Source organism: Anastrepha ludens, chromosome X, assembly GCF_028408465.1.
Source record: "Anastrepha ludens isolate Willacy chromosome X, idAnaLude1.1, whole genome shotgun sequence".
NCBI classification, from domain to species: Eukaryota; Metazoa; Arthropoda; class Insecta; order Diptera; family Tephritidae; genus Anastrepha; species Anastrepha ludens.
Genome location: NC_071503.1, coordinates 71,604,806 through 71,625,027, shown reverse-complemented (window position 1 = coordinate 71,625,027; position 20,222 = coordinate 71,604,806). Strand labels below are relative to the sequence as shown.

The 20,222-nt window shown below is 38.9% G+C and overlaps 1 protein-coding gene across 12 annotated transcripts in view; it reads right to left on the bottom strand.

Annotated features, from left to right (window-relative positions):
- Nucleotides 1-726: 726 nt before the first annotated feature.
- The window catches only part of LOC128870501 (uncharacterized), a 39,034-nt gene continuing 19,538 nt past the window's right edge, over nt 727-20,222 (bottom strand). Inside the window, exons 3-5 of one of the 12 annotated variants that reach the window (XM_054113181.1) lie at nt 4,189-4,216; nt 1,416-2,055; nt 727-1,361 (exon numbers count right to left, since the gene is read on the bottom strand). In XM_054113181.1, the coding sequence (XP_053969156.1) occupies nt 1,020-1,361; nt 1,416-2,055; nt 4,189-4,216 (1,010 nt within the window). In that variant the 3' untranslated portion in view covers nt 727-1,019. Of the gene's footprint in view, nt 1,362-1,415; nt 2,080-2,372; nt 4,217-20,222 lie in introns of all 12 variants that reach the window. The other 11 variants (XM_054113180.1, XM_054113183.1, XM_054113182.1 and 8 more) reach the window with 11 other exon arrangements.

Sequence of the window (20,222 nt, the reverse complement as noted above, 5' to 3'; positions counted from 1 at the left end):
GTGGACTCAGGTAACCTTCGGATGTGTATGTTCAATATGGGTATCAAATGGAAGCTGTTGGTGAATGCTTTAGTTCAGAGTATTTTTCATGCCGCTCCGTGACTAGGGTCTCGAGATAGAGACCAAAACGTGGTATTGAATAAATAAATAAATAGTATGAGAATAAAGAAATAAATAATATGAAAACCATATCTTTTCTGTTCTAAACCATATCTATTCCATTTTAGTGTGCCCAGCGAAGCGGGCCGGGTTTGCTAGTATGTATTATATAATATGTAAATACCGAGTCATTGGAAGATGACCAGCTGGAACGCGAAAACGAAAAACCACCAGTTACGTACAAAATTCGCCAGTTCTCACCCCAAAAACATATTTCATTTGTATCAGACAGAAACCGACCAAGAATGATGGAATAGAAAATTGCGCTCTAAGACTAACTCTGACGTCAGAAATGAAAAGTATGAATAGGACGTAAAAAAGAAATGTTCAAATCAAACACAAATGCAAGAATGATACAAATGATAAAGAAATTTGCGTTTATGCTAAATTGTAAAATAAACAACATTATTATGTTTATTAGGAAAAATATTAGTGCCTAAATATAACGTGAATATGTAAAACTAAAAGAAATCAGAAGGTGTTTAACTGGTAGCCCAGTCGACTGAAACTAGCAAAAGCAAAGTAGCTTTGTGTTTTTTCGTTTCGTTTTTTGAATCATCCAAGCAGGTGTCTGTCAAACTCTAACTCATTATTGAAGGCGCAATCTTCTATTCTATGACTCTTGAGCAACAACACTGAAATGATTCTAAATAAATAATATTGCACACGTTTTAGGCGTCTGATTTTATCAGAAAAATCTGAAGAAAATCTTCAATAAATGTCCACACAAGCATTTTTTGCCGAAGTGACACTATTGCAAAACATAAAAAATTCATATTTTCACAGCGTTCTCACAAAAATAAGGGTTTCATATCACATAATCTATGCTTAAAGACCAGTCACGTGACCAATGATAAATTCTAACTATCATTCCTCATTCTAAACTTTTTTTTTTTTTTTTTTTTCAAGAAATTGATAGACAAAAGTTTTAATATTCTAAATATATACTCACCTTTAAATAGCAATTGCGAGTCTTGTGATATTTGGTCTTCATCTTCGGTTACATGATGGTTGTCATAACTATGGCAGTGTGAATCATTCAAAGATGGCAATAGACTCGATACGTTGGATTTTGAAGTGCTGTGGTGTTGGTGATAATGATGAGGCACATTTAGATGTTTTGTCGACACTGCGATCACTGGCGGTGAACCACTAATATTATTGATACTTTGTTGTCGTACGTTACAATTCTGCTTGGTATCCTGCAATTGATTTACCTGTAACTGAAAATAGCTCTTTGCATCGTAATTAGTTACCATGTTATTTTGTTTTTGTTGTACTACGCCATCAATAAAATGCATTTTTGAGGTATTTAATGGTATTGAAAGAGGATCATTTGTGATTTGTTTAGCAATGATATTTCCAGTGTCGTGCGGCGTCTGAGAAACCCGCTCATTGTTCACTGAAACAAACATTGGTGTAAGTCGCGGCGTTAACGCTTTCAATTGCACGGAAGACGTAGAAGAATGCCACCACTGCAACTTTGCGATATTCCTTTTATTATTGCCAAACATATTTTTCGATGATATTGGCTCTACATTTTTAAATCGATCTGAAACAATATCACCTGCCATATTTTCAATATAAGTATCAGCATGATAGAGGTATTTTGGAGCTTTCGTATCGGTTGTATTATTGGGGCTGTTATTATGAGTTACTGCTGGATCTTGTGTTATTGGCGAGACGTTTCGACCTTCCCTATACTTAGTCATTATATTGCCACGGTTTGTTGCTCCGTGATCCCTGCAACGATCATTTTCGAGGCAAATATTTCTTTTAGATGCAGACATAATTCCTGTACGATTTAGCGAGTAATTACTATGGTTGATGCTGCTGCTATTAACGTTACTTAAAGGTGCTGCTGTAGATTCTGCAGTCTCGTCCATATTTACCAAACTTAAATGATAATACATTAAAATGCTGGCGAAGAGAGCATATCTTTTGTTAAATATTTATGTTTTATAATAATTTCATTTTTTCGTATTATCAATCAGTAGTTCCTATTAAATTATTTAGTTACCAAGCATAACTTATTTAAGTAAATACGTCGATATTGACTACCACTTATAGTTTTTGATTACAAAGAATTCACATATTTCTTGTTTTCGTTTATATTTTGCAAGCAAATTGTTTTTCATTCCTTTTTTTTTTGCTTAATTATTTAATTATATATATATATATTTTGTTTTAAGTATAATTTAAATTGAACGTACTTTTCTCATTTGCTTGCTATACCGTGGATTTCACAGTTATACTGAAACGAGCACGTCTTGTGCTGAATAAGACATTGTCAGCTTCGAAGTATCTCTGTCACCAATGTATTACTGCAGGTAAGATGCTTTATTACGAAATTTACGGCACTATTTTTATAGCGGTTACTACCAGATACGAATATTTTGTAGCCGCCAACAACCCAGATCACGGTAAAACAATATGTTGTACAGCCCGTCATTGTTTTTTTAGTTCTTACAAAACGTACAACTTGCAAGAATGCGAAAAAAAGAAATGAATGTCATGAATAGAAGGCATTTATTTAATATTTTATCTTGATTGATAAATGTAGAGAGGTTTCCCAGTTTTTAGGTGATTCTCCTTTCATTAGCATGGAACTCTTGCTAGTACCGACGCCCCTCTACAAGTCAAGTATTGTAGTCATTCGGGAATATATACAATCGATCCGATATTGGCTCATCTTTTACCCCGTTTGTGCGCTTTAACGAGGTGATAAAGTCAAAGTGAAACTGATGTCTTGTTTCCTGTATTTTCAGTGTTTTTTTTACTCTGTTAAGTATTTGCTTGCGCCAGGATTTATCTTTATTTACTTTTGCATCAACATAAACAGTGTCGTAGATTTGCAGTAATCATCCAAAATTGCTGAGCCTAGCGACCCAACAGCACTTACTCAGTGGAAACGCTAAACTAGGAGTAGCCACATTTAGTTGCTCACCTGCTCTTGTTCCGGCTGAAACCGTTAAATCAAGAATTGTCAAAGATTTTGGCGGCGACGTTATTGCTGTTAGTTGAAGCGTCGCCGCCACAACATAAGTTGCAGCTTCTCTCGCACAATTTACTACTGGTCCTGCTCCTCCGCTACCTTTTGCGAAATAAAATTGGGCAATATAGTGCTTTTGTATCCAAAGTGTAAGTAAGATAGCGCAAATCACCGCTAAGTCAATTCGTATTACGACTCGCCACTGAATTATTGCCGTTCTAACAATGGATACTCTGCCTTTTCCAGCTGGCAAAATACAACGAATTACTGCTTTGTCTGCTGCCGTGGATAAGGATTCTGATGATGTGCCTGCTACTGTCGCAACAACTTTTACGTTTGCTGCTGCGAGTACACATGCACTCGATCGTCGGAGTCTGTCTCTAAATTGCCTTGATTGCTCACTTAGTTTTTGCACTGAATTCATTACGAAATGAACGCAGGTGTTTCAACCAAAACTACCCGTGGCTAGAATACGTTGGCCGAAGTTACGGGAATACAATTATTTGCTAATATGTTAACTTACTTTATTTTGCCAAAAAGGTTACTTTATTGCGTTCGAATTGCTGACTTGACTTAAGAATAAATGGTAAAGAAAGTATGTGATGTATCTATATATATATATTGTTTTTTAATAACAGCCACTATTTTTAATGAATTTTCCCCCCTTTACGTATAGGTAATAATGAAAGTGCAATTTGTTCAAATATTCACATATGTCGTTCCGTGCACCCTCTCAAAAATTCCTATAAAATGTTGTTATGTAATCGCTCTGACACTGGTTGAGGTTGAACAAATTTTAGAAAATTATTTGCCGATTGGTCATATACAAATGATTCGGGTAGCTTGTTTTTGTAAATGTTTGAAGTGCACACAAAAGTATCACAAAAACTAACTGGCTGTATCCCAAGCACATTGTTTAACTTCATATTCGAATTCGAAAAGCAACTTTTTTGGGCCGAAATGTCCTAGCGGTACTTTGGTTAGGTTAGCGGTACTTAATACGGCAGGTTTATGCATTTGAGTAAATTTGAAGTTACATATAATTGCATGAGAACTGTTGTAAATCTGCAAAAAAAAAGAAGAAAAACAATTAGCCAATATAAAACTTAAATGCTTATAATCTATATACATAATATTTAGTGTTTAAACTAAAATCAAATATGATTAATTTGAAAAAACGTTTAGATTTGCTGCAGAGTTTTTTGTGTTCCTTTTATTATAATGAAAGTGTCGATATAGAGCTATATATAATAAATACATAATCCCGTGGATGTTCTGATTGCAGTATTTTGGCATGCCTGAAACTTATTCCACTGCGAATCACTAGTTCCAGGCCACCAGAAAGCGCAGCATAGTTCAGAATCAGTCGGTCGATTGCTTTAAATGTCGCCAGCAACAATTCTTTGCCTTTGCTTTAAGTACTGTCGGCAAGCGATTTGAGGACCTTGTTGAGGTTTTGGACTTTAATAGCATTCGCAGTTCTGTGCACAGAATACGAGAGCAAACTATCGAAGTTGGCGCTGAAAATTTACCTGTGGTTTGACCTCGTTCGTCCGGTGGTAAAAAGAGTTGCCATAATTTAGTGGAGGAAAGTTGGAGATTCCTCGTAGTGGAATAGCAAGATGAACGATTACTTTGGAACACAACAGTGACTCTCTCTCTGGTGATTTGGGGAGCTTCGATATTTAGAAGCCGAGAAGAAAGGGTAAAAGGACACCACCGCAAAGAATACCTTACTTTATCCTCCTGTTTTGAACTTTAATCTCGGAGAATAACTGACGAATGCCGACAACACAGATAATTCGCGGACCACCTTTTCAGCCAGCCAGAGCTGGAGGGCCGACTGTAGAATATCATCTACCTTTACGAGGAATCCTACCCTCAATGGACCCAGGATATCAGCATCAGCATGTTAAGTCCGTCAGGGCCAATGGCTTTGAAAGATTTAGATTTGTTAATGGTCACCTGAACCTCCTCACTGAAGAAAGTAAGTGATGTTCGGCAGTTTGTGCAGCCGTGCAATATAAATTGTTGGCTAAAATGGCTCGGGCATCTCTTCGGGTTCGAAGAAGTGCAACTACTTAGGTCCCGGATCCTTATCGCAGGAATGGAGCGTTGCCGCAGCAGCTGTGAGTACCTTGTGAAATGCGCGTTCGCTTACGCAGGAGATGGAGAAAGCGGGAAGATGCTTTCTGTAAATTCTGCGAGGCCAGTCCAATTTGCTTAAACGTATGACCGGTGATTAGTGGAAACGAAGTAGGCAGGTCTCTCAATCGAGACGATAACGGGCAAGTGGTCTGAAGCAAGCGATAACATATTATTTAACAGACCAGCGTTAGCAATTGCTGCTGGAATTGCCTACTACCCTGGTGGGAGCGTCGCCGTTCACTGTGCTGAATGTCGAGTCGTCTATCTGCTCTGCCAAAAGCTATCCTCAATGGTCGTTTGGCAGCTTGAATGCCAGAGATCGTGGTGCGCATTGAAGTCACCTACAACCAAACGGTCATCACCTCACGCTATTTCAGGGCGGTATCCAAGCGTGCAACAGGTGACAGGAGGTATATATATGTTAAATATTTCGAGTTCGGAATCACCTGACCTGACAGCTATAACTTGACATTCTAAAGTGCTGTCTCTTCGGTATTTGCCTTCATCGATAGGACGATACTGCACTGTGTAGTGAACTATAACCAGTAGGCCACCACCACTGTTTCGCTCGCGATGTTGTCTATACACGTTGCAGCCCTCTCTGGTTAGCAGGGAGGAGCACGCGAGAAATTTTGCTTCCTGCACCATAGCTATTGGGATTCCATATCGGCTCATACAATCGATTATTTCATCGATTTTGCTCGTGAGTCCGTTGCAGTTCAATTGTAGGAGCCAAAAGCTTCTCGGTATGAGGGATACGTGAGGTTGTCTCTGTTGGACCTTCTGTTGTTGTTGCAGCCCGGTGGTGGCGAGCAGCCGCGCTACAGTGGGCGGTTTCAGATGCAGAGCTCTAAGGCAGGGAGCAACGTAGTCACGTGTCCCACCTCGGGTGGAGAGTAGGCCAGACCACCTCCGTAAATGGCACCATTGCACGAATTACATTTGGCTCATGTCAAATTCCGAGGTACATACCGTGTGGCCCACTCCCTGTGCGTCTTGCAAGGCGACAACAATCCAACACGTTACTGTTTAATGGTGGAAAGAGAGTATAAGTCCATTCGTTGAGAAAAGAATGCATTAAGGCCAGAAGGAGCTTCCAACAAGCAAGAGGCAAACCTAACTTCTTAGAAGTCAGAAACACCTAAAAAGCTGTGCGACATCACCTCAAAAAAGCAATTAAAGAAAAGAAGCGTCAAAGCTTCCATGAGCTTTGTAATGTAGCTGAAAACAATCCTTGGGGGACAGCATGCAAAGAGGTGAACAGGTGGTGCCTAATCAGGTACTTAAACTGGCCTTTGTCCAGGCAACATAGACTTTCCTACACATATTTAATATATGCTTAGCGGAGGGAACGTTCCCATCAATATGCAAGCGACAATGTCTGGTTCTATTGCTCAAAACCCGGCAAGCCACCCACGGAACCGTCCAGCTTTAGACCAATCTGCATACCCCACTCTTCAGGTAAATTATTGGCACGAATAATCTACAACCACCTCGAGAACGAGATTAATTCCGTCAATTCCGGATTATATGAAAACCAGTTCGGATTCAGGAAAGGAAGGTCCACCGTTGACGCTATGAATACTGCCATAAAAATATTGGGTTGGCAACAAATAATTCCGGATTTAACTCATAGATAGATTTAGTTGAATATTTAGGTTTGCACTACATGTAAAACACATTTTGTTATTTGATAGTTGGCAATTCAGCTGTCAATAGTAAACCAAATTTTTTGATCGGTTGCGTAGTTTTCGTTTGGCGTTCGTTGAAAAATGGAAAATCTAAAAGAACATTTTCGTCATATTTTGCTTTTTATTTCCGCAAAGGAAAACCCAAACGGTAGGGCGGCCGCCGTAGCCGAATGGGTTGGAGCGTGATTACCATTCGGAATTCACAGAGAGGTTGTTGGTTCGAATCTCGGGGAAAGCAAAATTAATAAAAAACTTTTTCTACTAGCGGTCGCCCCTCGGCAGGCAATGGCAAGCCTCCGAGTGTATTTTTGCCATGAAAAAGCTAGTCATAAAAATATCTGCCGTTCGGAGTCGGCTTGAAACTGTAGGTCCCTCCATTTGTAGGACAACATCAGCTCGGCCAAACACATAACAGAAGTGTACGCGCCAATTATTTATTATTTTTTTTTTTTTTAAACCCAAACCGCAAGCTCATAAAAAGTTAAGTGCTGTTTGTGGTGACGAAGCCTTAAAAGAATGGCAGTGTCAAAATTGGTTTTGAAATTTCGTTCTGGTGATTTTTCACTCAAAGATGAAAAACGCTGTTGTTGTTGTTGTAGCAGCATAAACATTCCCCATACTTACATACGGTGAATGCTGCTGGAGTGACAGTCCTTGGCCGGATATAAATCCGGGTCGTTTCGGTAACGTAGAACCGACTGTCGTGAAAACGAAAACGCTCTGGTCGTCCAGTTGAAGTTGATGACGCCCTAATCAAAGCAATAATCGATTCGGATCGTTACAGTACAACACGTGAGATATACATGCATTGAACATACATTGGAAATCACTCAAAACAACTTGGCTATGTTGAAATACTCGATACATGGGATCCTCACAAACTGAATGACACGCATTTAATGCAACGCATTGACAGCTGCGATTTGCTAAAGAAACGTATTGAAAATGATACATTTTTAAAGCGACTGATAACTGGCGATGAAAAAAGGGTTGTTTACAACAACATCAAGCGGAATAATCGTGGAGCAGGCCAGGTGATCCAACTGAAACAACATCAAGAGCTGATATTCTTCAAAAGAAGGTTTTGTTATCAGTTTGGTGGGATTACAAAAGAATTGTCTACTTTGAACTCTTACCACCCAACCAAACGATCAATTCTGACGTCTACATTGAACAACTAACGAAATTAAACAATGCAGTTGAGGCGGCCGCCGTAGCCGAATGGGTTGGTGCGTGATTACCATTCGGAATTCACAGAGACGTCGTGGGTTCGAATCTCGGTGAAAGCAAAATTAATAATGGCAAACCTCCGAGTGTATTTCTGCCATGAAAAAGCTCCTCATAAAAATATCTGTCGTTCGGAGTCGGCTTGAAACTGTAGGTCCCTCCATTTGTGGAACAACATCAAGACGCACACCACAAATAGGAGGAGGAGCTCGGCCAAACACCTAACAGAAGTGTACGCGCCAATTATATATATATATAGTTGAAGACAAGCGGCCCGAATTGACGTATTTCATCATGACAATACAAGGCCACACACATCTTTAGCCACTCGGCAAAAATTATTGGAGATTGGTTGGGATGTTGTGCCGCATCCACCATATAGTCCTGACCTTGCACCATATGATTACTTTTTGTTTCGATCTTTACTGATTCAGTTTTTTGCTAATAAAACCAGAAGTTTTATGAAAGTGCGATTATGATGTTATCTGAAATATGGCAAAAGGTCATTGATTAAAATGGGCAATACATTACAGAATAAAGTTATTTAGTTCCATGAAAAAATTTTCTTTGATTTTCTAAAACAAATCCGCAATTACTTAGTTGACAGCCCAATAGCATAACAGGCAATAACTGGTACCCGATGGCTCGAAAACTGAGCGAAAATCCTAGACGCAAGGGAACAGGATTGGGGTATCCCCTTACCTGCGAGCAATTATACGAGAAGTAGAGTATTTTGAAAGATAATAACGCCATTTTCATTAATATTTTAACGTCTTTTCGTTATTGGACGCAAAAAATAAACAAAAATTTTTAACAATTCTGTATTTTGGTGCGAATATTAGCGACCACAATTTGGCTGCCGCACTTCATTCAAAAATATTGTTATTGAAGTGGTTTATTCGTAAGGAAAGGAAACTGATTGCGAAATAACGCTGAAAAAATAATTGTTTAACATAAAATTTGTTTATTTACTTCGTAACAGCTGGTACCGAAACATCAATATTTGGCATTTGAATATGGCAGCACTTTCAAGTTCTCGTGGATTCAGTCATAGCACATTTTTCATATGGCCTCTGGTGACGATCCAGCATGCTTGTCCACCAGGCTTATATGTGTGCGTGTCGGGTGACACTCGTACTTGCTTCGTGTCACACATACTTGTTGTCGGCTTTTGCTTGATGAAAATCAAAATTTTTAGATATTAGCGTCAAGCACCCGACACGCACACATATAAACCTGCTGGACAGCATGCTGGAGCGTCACCAGAGGCCAATAGTCGCAGCGTGGGTTGTGTTCGTAAATTTTCTAAAACGGACTCATTGAAAAAGGAGATTAAGATTTGTGGCTATACAGGAGTGTTATATACATATATATATGGTCATTAAGATGCATATTTCCTAAGAAAGAAATATAACGGGAAAACCCTGAGTCATTCCAGTAAAGTAGAACCGGCTGCTGTGTGAATATTTGGCTCAGGACGACTAACGTTTCAAAAATGGAACGTCCAATTTTGTCCTTCAGTCCAGAACTAACATTCCGTGTGATTAAGATGCATCTTTCCTAAGAAAGAAATATAACGGCGTTGAATTGCAAGATCGTGCTGATTTATTTATATCGGCCGGTCGTGAAATATGTAACATTTATGAATCGTCTCACAGGTTGAGGACTCACTTCGTAATTTCTGCGAATTAACCCGAAGCACTGAAACGCCAGTCATGTTTAATGATATTTCAGAATCAAAAAGAAACTACCACAATCTGACGTTTTAGCACCCACCCATTTTTAACCCGTACCGCTCGAGACTCCCTTACGACGAGCAGTTTCAAGAGGATAAATTTATATATATGTATATATATACACTACCGGTCAAAAGTTTGGGTTCACTTACATTATTTTGGAATTTTACACAATCAAGTCGGCTTATTAGTGGTTTTGTTTTTTAAACGTGCGTTCTGCTACTTGTTTGAGTTTAGGAGATTGTTATTGTTTACAAAGTGACTGTGGGAGACGCGTAGATCAAGCTTAAACGTGTTATGACTTGTTGCATTCTGTCAGTGCGTCTAGCGCCTATTACGCGTAACATCTTATTGCTGCAAAACTCGCTTCAAGAGTTATATTTCTAATTGTTGGTGTAATCTTTGTTATCAAAAAGGTAAGTAAAACAATTTTTTGTATTCCAAAAAATAATTGTTGTACAAAAACTTACATAAAAGTCGACGTTATACAAAAATTATCTTCTAATTAATATATTAAATTTTAAATAAAACTACATATTTCCTGTTTTATTATTTAAAATGGGTCGGAAAGCAGAGTTTAGTGTAGAAACACGAGCAGTCGTTGTAGCACTACGTGGAGAAGGCTATTCAGCGCGAAAATTTGCTTCGAAATGTAATGTCTCTCAAACTGCTGTCATGAGAACGTTACAAAGAAAGAGCGATTCTGGGTGCAATCAGAGTCGTCATCGTTCTGGGAGGCCTAAAACTACGTCAAAAGGAGAGGATAACTTCATATGTGTTGTAAGCAAAAAAAAATCGTTTTCTAACAGCCCCTGAAATTCGCGAACAACTCAATTCCTCGCGCGAGGCTCCAGTATCTGTTTCGACGGTATAGCGACGACTAAGAAACTACGGCCTAAAAGGGTGCGTCGCCGCCAAAAAACCTTTACTTCTAAAGCAAAATAAAGTAAAGAGACTTAATAGGGCTAAAAAACATAAAGAGTGGACAACTGAACAATGGTCTAAAGTCTTGTTCACGGACGAGTCCAAATTTGAAATTTTCCACAAACGACGCCGCCAATGTGTTCGTCGTTTTGTCGGCGAACGAATGATGAACCAATGGGTTATTCCCACATTTAAGCATGGTGGAGGGTTAGTGTTAGTCTGGGGATGCTTTGCTGGAGACAAAGTTGGAGACATTGTGCAAATTGAGGGTATCATGGACAAAAAAAGTCTACCGCAACATACTTCAACGGTACGCTTTTCCGTGTGGGAAAAGACTTGTGGGCAGCGGATTCGTTTTCCAGCAGGATAACGATCCTAAGCACACTTCATAATTTTGCCAGGATTACATTGCAGCCAAAAAAAATCAAAAACAACTCAAATATATGGAATGGCCTCCTCAGTCGCCGGATTGTAACCCGATCGAGTTGCTGTGGAGCGAGTTGGACAGAGAAGTACGAAAATTGCAACCTACTAATACAAAACAACTTTGGACATTTCTGCAAAATTGCTGGAATCAAATAACAGCGGAATCTTTGCGTAAATTAATTGATAGGATGCCCAGAATATGCTATGCTGTAATACGAGCAAAAGGCGGATATTTCGAGGAATCGAAAATATGAACAAATACTTGCGGGTTTCTTTAAAAGTTAACATATTTTGTATTAAACACAATTACTTTCTGTAAAATAACAATATTAAAAAATATTTGACGAAGAAAATCATGATTATTTAAAAATTGTTTACAATTTTTCAAGTGAACCCAAACTTTTGACCGGTAGTGTAGATATATATAGATATAGATATATATAGATATAGATATATATAGATATAGATATATATAGATATAGATATAGAAGATATATGTAGATATAAATATATGTATATCTATACCAGCACGATTTTGCAATTCAACACTGTTATATAATATTTCTTTCTTAGGAAAGATGCATCTTAATGACACGGAATGTTAATTCTGGACTGAAGGACAAGATTGGACGTACCATTTTTGAAACGTTAATGGTCCTGAGCCACATATATTCACATAGCAGCCGGTTATACGTTACTGGAATGACTAAGGTTTTTCCCGAACAAGCGCTGCCGACCTGTCTAGTGCACCGAACTTTACCCCTCATCTGTGGTCACAGATATTCCTTTGACCCAAAATTTACTACTGCTGCTTAAGCCAAAAACGGCTCCACACGAACAAGACATCGGTTAGATGTAATCCGTACGACAGGTGGTACCTGATCAGGCTTAAGACGCACAGGGGGTTTTTTTTTAGAAGTCAATATACTTCTGCATGCGCTTAAATTTCAAAGCACTTTTGGCACTCAGAAGTGAATATTTATGTATTTATGTGTATATATAATTATCTTTTTAAAATAAAGAGCATACATACATACTTACAATATTTAAAGCTAGAAATAGAATGAACTATTTAAAGGCTTAAACAGCTCCTTCAGGCGTTGAAAATCGTTGACTTCAAAATTTATTTTTCATGTTCCGGAACAAAAAGAAATCATTAAGTACCAAATCATTTTTGTGAGGCGGATGACCCATTCATCCTATATTTCAGGTGCTCAAAAACTCTCTTGTGTGAGCCGATACGCGAGAGCTCGAATGGCTCGTTCCACAACCGCGGTTCTACATAACCGGAACGATCCGGATTTCTATTCGGCCAATGACTGTCAGTTCAGCAATACCATATTTATGTATGGGGAATGTTTATGCTGATATAACAACAACAACAACAGCTTGAATTGCTTTAGTGAAGGATGATTGGTTTTCTTTAATTCTCTAAAACTTCTGGCAAAGAAATGGCTATCACTCATAATTGACTGTTTTATGTTTTCCTAGTGGTACAATTGTCAAATTATGCGGTATCCAATGAGACGAAAGAATATTCATTCAACATGGAATGTATGCTGGTGCCAATAATGCCTAAAGATGACTCTATTTCGTGATATATGACATGGTAATCTGTGACACTGCCTCAATAATCCACGTAAAAAATCGTCGTAAATCGAGACATTAAAACATTCACAATTTAATTACATAGAATATTTTGGGCCAAATTAGTTTTTCCAACTCACTGAGAAAAGATCAAATAATACTCATAAGTGAAAGCGGTATATGTAAGTTTATGATAAAACTATTTAATTGCAGGCGATGAAACAATGAGCTCTATGAGCTTTACGACGACATAAACATAGTGCAGCGCATAAAAAAACCAGCGGATACGTTGGCTGGGTCATGTCGTCCGAATGGATACAAACTTCACGGCTCTGAAAAGTTTCGATGCGGTAGCAGCTGATGGTAACAGAGGAAAGATATGTTAGCATGAAAAATAAACGACTGGCGCGCATTGTTAAACTCGGCCAAAATCACGTAAGCGGTTATCACGCCAATCAAGAAGAGTAGTAGTAATATATTTATTTATTCAATACATTAAATATATAATATTTAACAATAACGAAAATTCATATAAAATTAGACTAGAACAAATAGAATCATACACATTTAACATTTGATATTGTATGTCTGCAAAGCACTTCAACTTTGAACTAAGTGAATTCATTCTCTATACGTTTAACAATTACAAATAAATTTATAATGAACGAAATAATTATTTCCTCTTAAGAAATTTATTTTAATTATTACCAATAAAATTGAACTTCTTCTTCAACGAATTAAGCTTCAGTAAGCCGCCTCTAGCTGTTAAATCAAGCTTATAGCATACGCAGAGAGCTCAAATGCGCCAAATGCGAATAAAGATCATGTGTTAATGTCTTTCGTAAATTTATCTATTAATAGGGGCAATTCAATCAAAGGGGGGCAAAAAAGTATGAGAGGATCCATAACTACAACATTGGATATTTTAGTCCACTTCATAATCGAATACGAGATCCCAGCCTTACTGTTTCCTTACCCAAGCTGCGAGGGAGTCTGTTTGTCGGTAGACAAGGTACCGTACATTTAAAATCATATGTGTACAGAGAGTATTGAAAAACTGCGGTAACAATCCTGTTTCTAGGTGGGGCATGTAGTTTGGCGTGTTATTAATTAAAATTAACTTTTTTAGAAAGAATCACAGAAGTTTCTCTTTTGGCTCATATCCATCAACACCCCATATCTGAGCATCGTAAAACATTATCGACCTGGACGCAGGGCAGACAACTTTTATTTTTTTGGAAATATTAATCCTCGGATTGTATTTCGGCATTTATTGCAAGTTTTGCCTCAGAAAGTGTTTGATCCAAATGTTTTATGTAATAGTTTAACATTTTTTTATTTATTGTATATATTTATTTATTTAGCTTTCTTGCTATTTTCAATTCAAAATTGTATATTATTAATTTTAAAAAAATGTTGTAACTTTTTCTATGGCTTGCTTAATACTACGATTATTTTATACAATATTTCCTATAATATAATCGATCAATAATCTTCTATACATATATAATAATATAGAGTTTTTTAATAAAAGGTGTTATTTTGATATTCAAAGAAAGATGCTATTTTTGAATATAAATGATCGGATGTTTATTTCATTATAAAGAGGAAGGTTTGCCTTAATAGTGGAAAATAACATCAGGCAAACGATCACCATGACCACGCTTACAGGACAATATCCTTTTCATGAATTTTTCCAAACCGAATTGCAAAGTGGCTACCCTATGTCCTCGATAGGCTCACGAATTCCATCTTTGAAGTCTTGAATCGGCCCTGAGCTGTTGGCGTAGACCTTCTCTTTTACGTGGCCCCAGAGAAAATAAGTCACAAGGTGTTAAATCACAAGATCTCGGTGGCCAATTGTGATCACCTCTTCAAGAGAAAACACGGTCCGGAAACTTTTCACAAAAAAAATTAATGGTTTCGTTGCTTGTGTGGCACGTAGCGCCGTCTTATTGAAAATAAACGTAGTCCAGATCAATGCTATCCAATTCTAGCCATAAAAAATCGGTAATCATCTCTCTATAGCGCAATCCATTCACATGTAACACTTGTTATTGAAAAACTCTTTATTTCTTTCGCTTTTAATAGTGTTTGGCAGTTCATTAAATAATTTTAGTCCTGTATATAATAGTGTTCTGTGACCTACTAATTCCTCACATATTAATTCTAAAATCCTCGTTATACCTTAAATTATACGGTTGTATTTCTCTCACGTATACTAGTTGCTTAATAAATATTTGGGTAACATTTTAAATATGAATAATAAAACATCCATTACAGTTCTTTGGTTGATATTACGTCATTTTAAAGTATCGATTATGCATGTTATTGGGATGAATATATTGCACAATAGAATGCAACGTATACCTTTATTTTGGAATTGTAAAACAATACTCAAAATTGGACTTGACCGTCACATTATATAATCTTAAGGTGCCATGAATTGGCAATCGTTTTCTCATTCTTCTTGGCAATTTTGCTACACAAATAGTTCAAATGGCTTCCAAACTCACATTTCTAGCAATTGCTATCCTAAGGTACTTAATTTCATTAACTTTTTCTATTGCTTCATTTGAATTTCGATTTATTATGGTATCTTTAGTTTTGCTAACATTAAGTTTTAACTTATTAATTTTTCAATACTTGTCTATGTGTTTTAAATTAGTGATCATTCTTTCAACGCATGCGTGCGTAGAATCAGTTCTATACAGTAGATATCAGTTGTATACAGTAGAATGTCATAAACAAACTGGTAAATTTTGACACCACGTAACACTTTTTCATATCATCGAGGAATTGAAGTGTTCCCAGCACCGCTTCTTGAGCTACTCCCAACGCTATGGATTTCTGGTCAAACATCCAATGCGATATCCTTGTGCACTGTTGTCTGTTGCTTAAGTAGCTTTCGAATTATTTTCGTTCAACTTCTTGTGTTCCCTATTTTGTCATTTTTTTATAAGAATGCTTCTGTGAATTGTTTCGAATACTCTCCTAAAGTCTAAGAAAACAGCGTTCAGCGACATTCAGAACATTTGCGTTCAGCGACTTCTGACTTCCACTTTGTGATCACCAAATTTAGCGCTAACTCACTTATCTAAATCCAGATTGATTTTCAGATAGTAATCGGTTATTCTCCATATGCGCTTCTAATTCCTACCTTCTCAAAAATTTTGCTTTTCGAATACTCTCCTAAAGTCTAAGAAAACAGCGTTAAGCGACGTTCAGAACATTTGCGTTCAGCGACTTATGACTTCCACTTTGTGATCACCAAATTTAGCGCTAACTCACTTATCTAAATCCAGATTGATTTTCAGATAGTAATCGGTTATTCTTCATATGCGCTTCTAATTCCTACCTTCTCCAAAATTTTGCTTTCAGTAATTGGCATGTTAATTGGACGAAATTCCTCTGGTTACAGTCAAAATGACTGGTGCAAGTTTCTATGAAAAAACGTGTGACTTCGGAGCAATCATGAGGAATATATCGACAAGTGGCTTCGTTCGTTTCGTTATCGGCATTGAGCCGTTGCTATTGTGTTCCTATTACAACCATATTTTGGAACATATAAGTATTTGTACTGAGTTAGAAGCCTCTCGAGTTTTGGGGAAAAACTGGACAATTACGCAAGCAAAATTGAAGGTATTTATTGCAATATAGTTCGCACGTGAGGCGTACGAAGGAAATACTTTGAGGTTTCAATATTTGTAGAACAATTTGTTCAGTTTCTGCGATACATTCGTTTCGACAAAAGAAATCAGAGAAGTCAATGTTTGCAAACAGACGGATGATCTGGTTTCAGCAGTTTGGAACAAAGTTATTGAAAACAGTTAAAACTGCTTCGAACCGGGATATCATATTGCCTTGTATGAGCAACTGTTTCCAACGAAGGCCACATACAGATTTACTTCGTATATGACAAACAAACCACATAAATTTGGCATAAATTTTTGGCTGGCGTCTGAAGTAGAGACGAAATTTGGGTAACCGTATTTAGAAAAAGACGAATCTAGAAATGCACCAACCTCCCAAGCGAGTTTGTCGTAATGAACTTCTTGAACCGTATACCAAAGTATTCTTTTGGCGTTAAAATTAAGATCTAAAAATACTTCGTTGCTTGGAACAATACGTGCAAACAAAAGCGTATTTTCGTAAACTTCCCCGTTTCTCAACCTTGTTGTACCAATCCAATAGATGTACACTAACCGTTTATAAAAGCAAACCTAAGAAGAGTTCTTATACTAAGTACAAAGCATAAACACATCAAAATAGGTAAAACTGCTAAGAAATTACCTGAAACTGTATCGTTTTATAATATGGCCGGAATAAACAGCTGAATATATTGTACAAAAACACAGCAGAAGATAATATCTCACATTCTCATAGACTTTCTGTTTAGATTAGTTGTTGTGTTGTAGCAGCATGTACGAGGAGTGCTGCTGAAGTGACAGTCCTTGACCGGATATATAGTAAATCTGGGTAAAGTAGAACCGACTGCCGGGGCACGTATTTAGATTAGTAAAAGAACTTGCTGCAGAATTTCAGACCACACGGCAAAAACTTCACGAATATGGTATTCCAACTACAAGTGTCACGGTTTCTGTACGCAAGTGGTGCCAAATAGAATATTGCAATAATAATCAGACTACATATATTTATAAAGAAGACATGCAAAAATATATATGCGGAGAGTGTACACACATGAAAAACTACCTAGGTAGAAATTTGACAATGCCTATAAAATCATTATCTATTACAACGAATAATGTTCAACTTTTTTTGTATTTTTTAGGAGTTTATAAAGACTGCAAGTCACAATAAGCAGTTTTTCTTATACACCAGTCATTTTGACTGGTTTTGGTAGAAATAGGTATATTTAAATAGCTGGTAAATCTAGTGTTAAGAAGATTGGTCCAATTAGGTGAAATGCACACAATATCATTTTCGTAGATATCAAATTGAAGTCTCTTTTGTTGCTCATAATTTTAATCACCCCTTCTATATCGTATATGTTTAAAGATGTGAATTTTAACTGAACAAACATCACTCTGCTGTATTATCGTTTGTTTGTTTGTTACAGTCATAGTAGCCCCGCCAGTGTCGGGCATATCACCGGTCGTCTTCGTCTAGCTCATCTAAAGGTCGGCCAAGGAAACATGCTGTTTCGACGGGTTGGGTCCAGAGGGAGTGGGTGTTAGATCAGTCGCATTTAGGTGGCATGTGAAAAGGTGGTTACTGTCGTGCGGGTGCCTTCACCTGCCGGACATATGTTTGGTATGTCGGGGTCGATTCTCGATAAGTAGAAGTTCAACCTGCTATAATATCCAGAACGTAATTGTGCCAGTGTTACATGTGTCTCACGAGGGAGCTCTTCATCTGCTGTAGGTGGTGGTTGGACTCCGATTACGGCATTCACGGGACGGGAGCTTAAGAAGGTGGTGACGGTCTCCCGGTGAATGTCGTTTATTGACTGTCTAAACACTGTCAGGTCCAGTAGATTTCGGTCAGTTTTGTCCTGGATTTCGTCGGCGTAGTTTAAGCGATGTCTCCTGGCGTGCCTGGGAGGCGGCTCAGGCTCAAGCAGGTGTCTGCAGGGGTGAAACATGCGGTAACATCCCAGCAGGAACTGCTTGCTGAGCTGCTTGTTATGCTCCATTACTTGAAGCATTTGTGCCTCGTTGTGAAGGTGTTGAACAGGGGACATCAGGAGGCAACCGGTCGCTTTCCGAATGGCAGTATTTTTGCATGTCTGTAGTTTTATCCACTGCGTGTTACTAGTTCCAGGCGACCAGACAGGCGCAGCATCGTTCAGAACCGGCCTACCAATTGCCTTAAATGTCGTTAGCAACAGTACTTTGTCTTTGCCCAAAGTGCTGCCGGCAAGCGATCTGAGGACCTTGTTGCGGTTTTGGACTTTACTGGCAATTGCGGTTGTGTGCACTGAAAAGGAGAGCAAACTGTCGAAAGTTACACCCCAAATTTTGGGGTTATTCACAGTCGGAATTGGTGTGTCGTCGACTTTTACCTTAAGGGACAGCTTGACCTCCTTTGTCCAGGTGGTAAAGAGGGTCACAGTGGACTTAGTGGGGGAAAGTTGGAGATTCCTCGCAGTGAAAAAGCGAGAAAGGTCGGTGAGGTAGTTGTTCACTTTGGAACACAGGTCATCGATGTCATTGCCCGACGCCATTATCGCACAGTCATCAGCGTATGAGACCAGGAAGACTCCAGCTGGTGGTTGGGCGAGCTTCGAGATATACAATAGAAGTTGAACAGCAAGGGAGAAAGGACACCACCCTGCGGTACACCTTGCTTTATCTTCCTCTGCTTTGATGTATGATCTAGAAAAATCACTGACGAGTGACGACCGCTCAGGTAGTTTGCGGACCACCTCTTCAGCCCTGGCGGGAGTGTTGACTGATAAATATCATCTAGTAGCGTGGAATGGCTGACTGTGTCGAAAGCCTGTTTCAAGTCCAACGCTACTAGGACAGTCCTCTCGCAGGGGCGGTTTTGGTTAAGCCCTCCGTTTATCTGGGCGTTTATGGCGGTGAGTGCAGTGATGGTGATATGCACTCGTCGGAATCCGTGCTGATTTGTGGCTGGGGCCGGGGCCAGGAGTAGGAGGGCTTCAAGCGTCTTCACTACTGGGGAAAGGAGAGTTATCGGACGATAAGATTCCCCTTGGTTGGCGGGTTTTCCAGGTTTCAGTAGTGGGACCACTCTCCCTGCTTTCCACTTGTCAGGGATGATGAGAGTGGCCAAGGACAGATTGAAGACCCTTCTGAGAAATCCTACTCCCAAGGGACCCACGTGCTTCAGCATTAGCTAGTTCAGTCCTTCGGCGCCAATGGCTTTTGATGATTTTGATTTATTGATGGCCCCCTGAACCTCATCGCAGGAGAAAGCAAGTGGCGCACTGTCGTTTGTCAGTTTGTGCAGCCTTCTGGTAGCACGACGCTTGGATCTGTCGGCCAGAGGATGCAGTACAAAAAGCCGGCTAAAAAACTCACGCATCTCTTCGGGTCCGACGAAGTGCAACCGTTGAAGGTGATGGCCACCTTGTCGTTGTGCTTCGACGGGTTCGACAGGGACCCCAGAGGTGAGGTTACAGGTCTTCAAGTGTTCAACCCATTTAGTCCGCTTATGTTGATCTACCAGTTGCCGGATCTCCAAATTGAGATCCCTTATGCGGGGATCCCCGGGATCGACCTGGCGTAGTTGGGCACGCTCGTTTGCCAAACTGGCTGCTTCGGCTGGGAAATGAGGATGGATGTCCTTGAAACTTCCAGCTGGGATGAAGCGTGCCGCAGCAGCTGTGAGCACCTTGCGGAA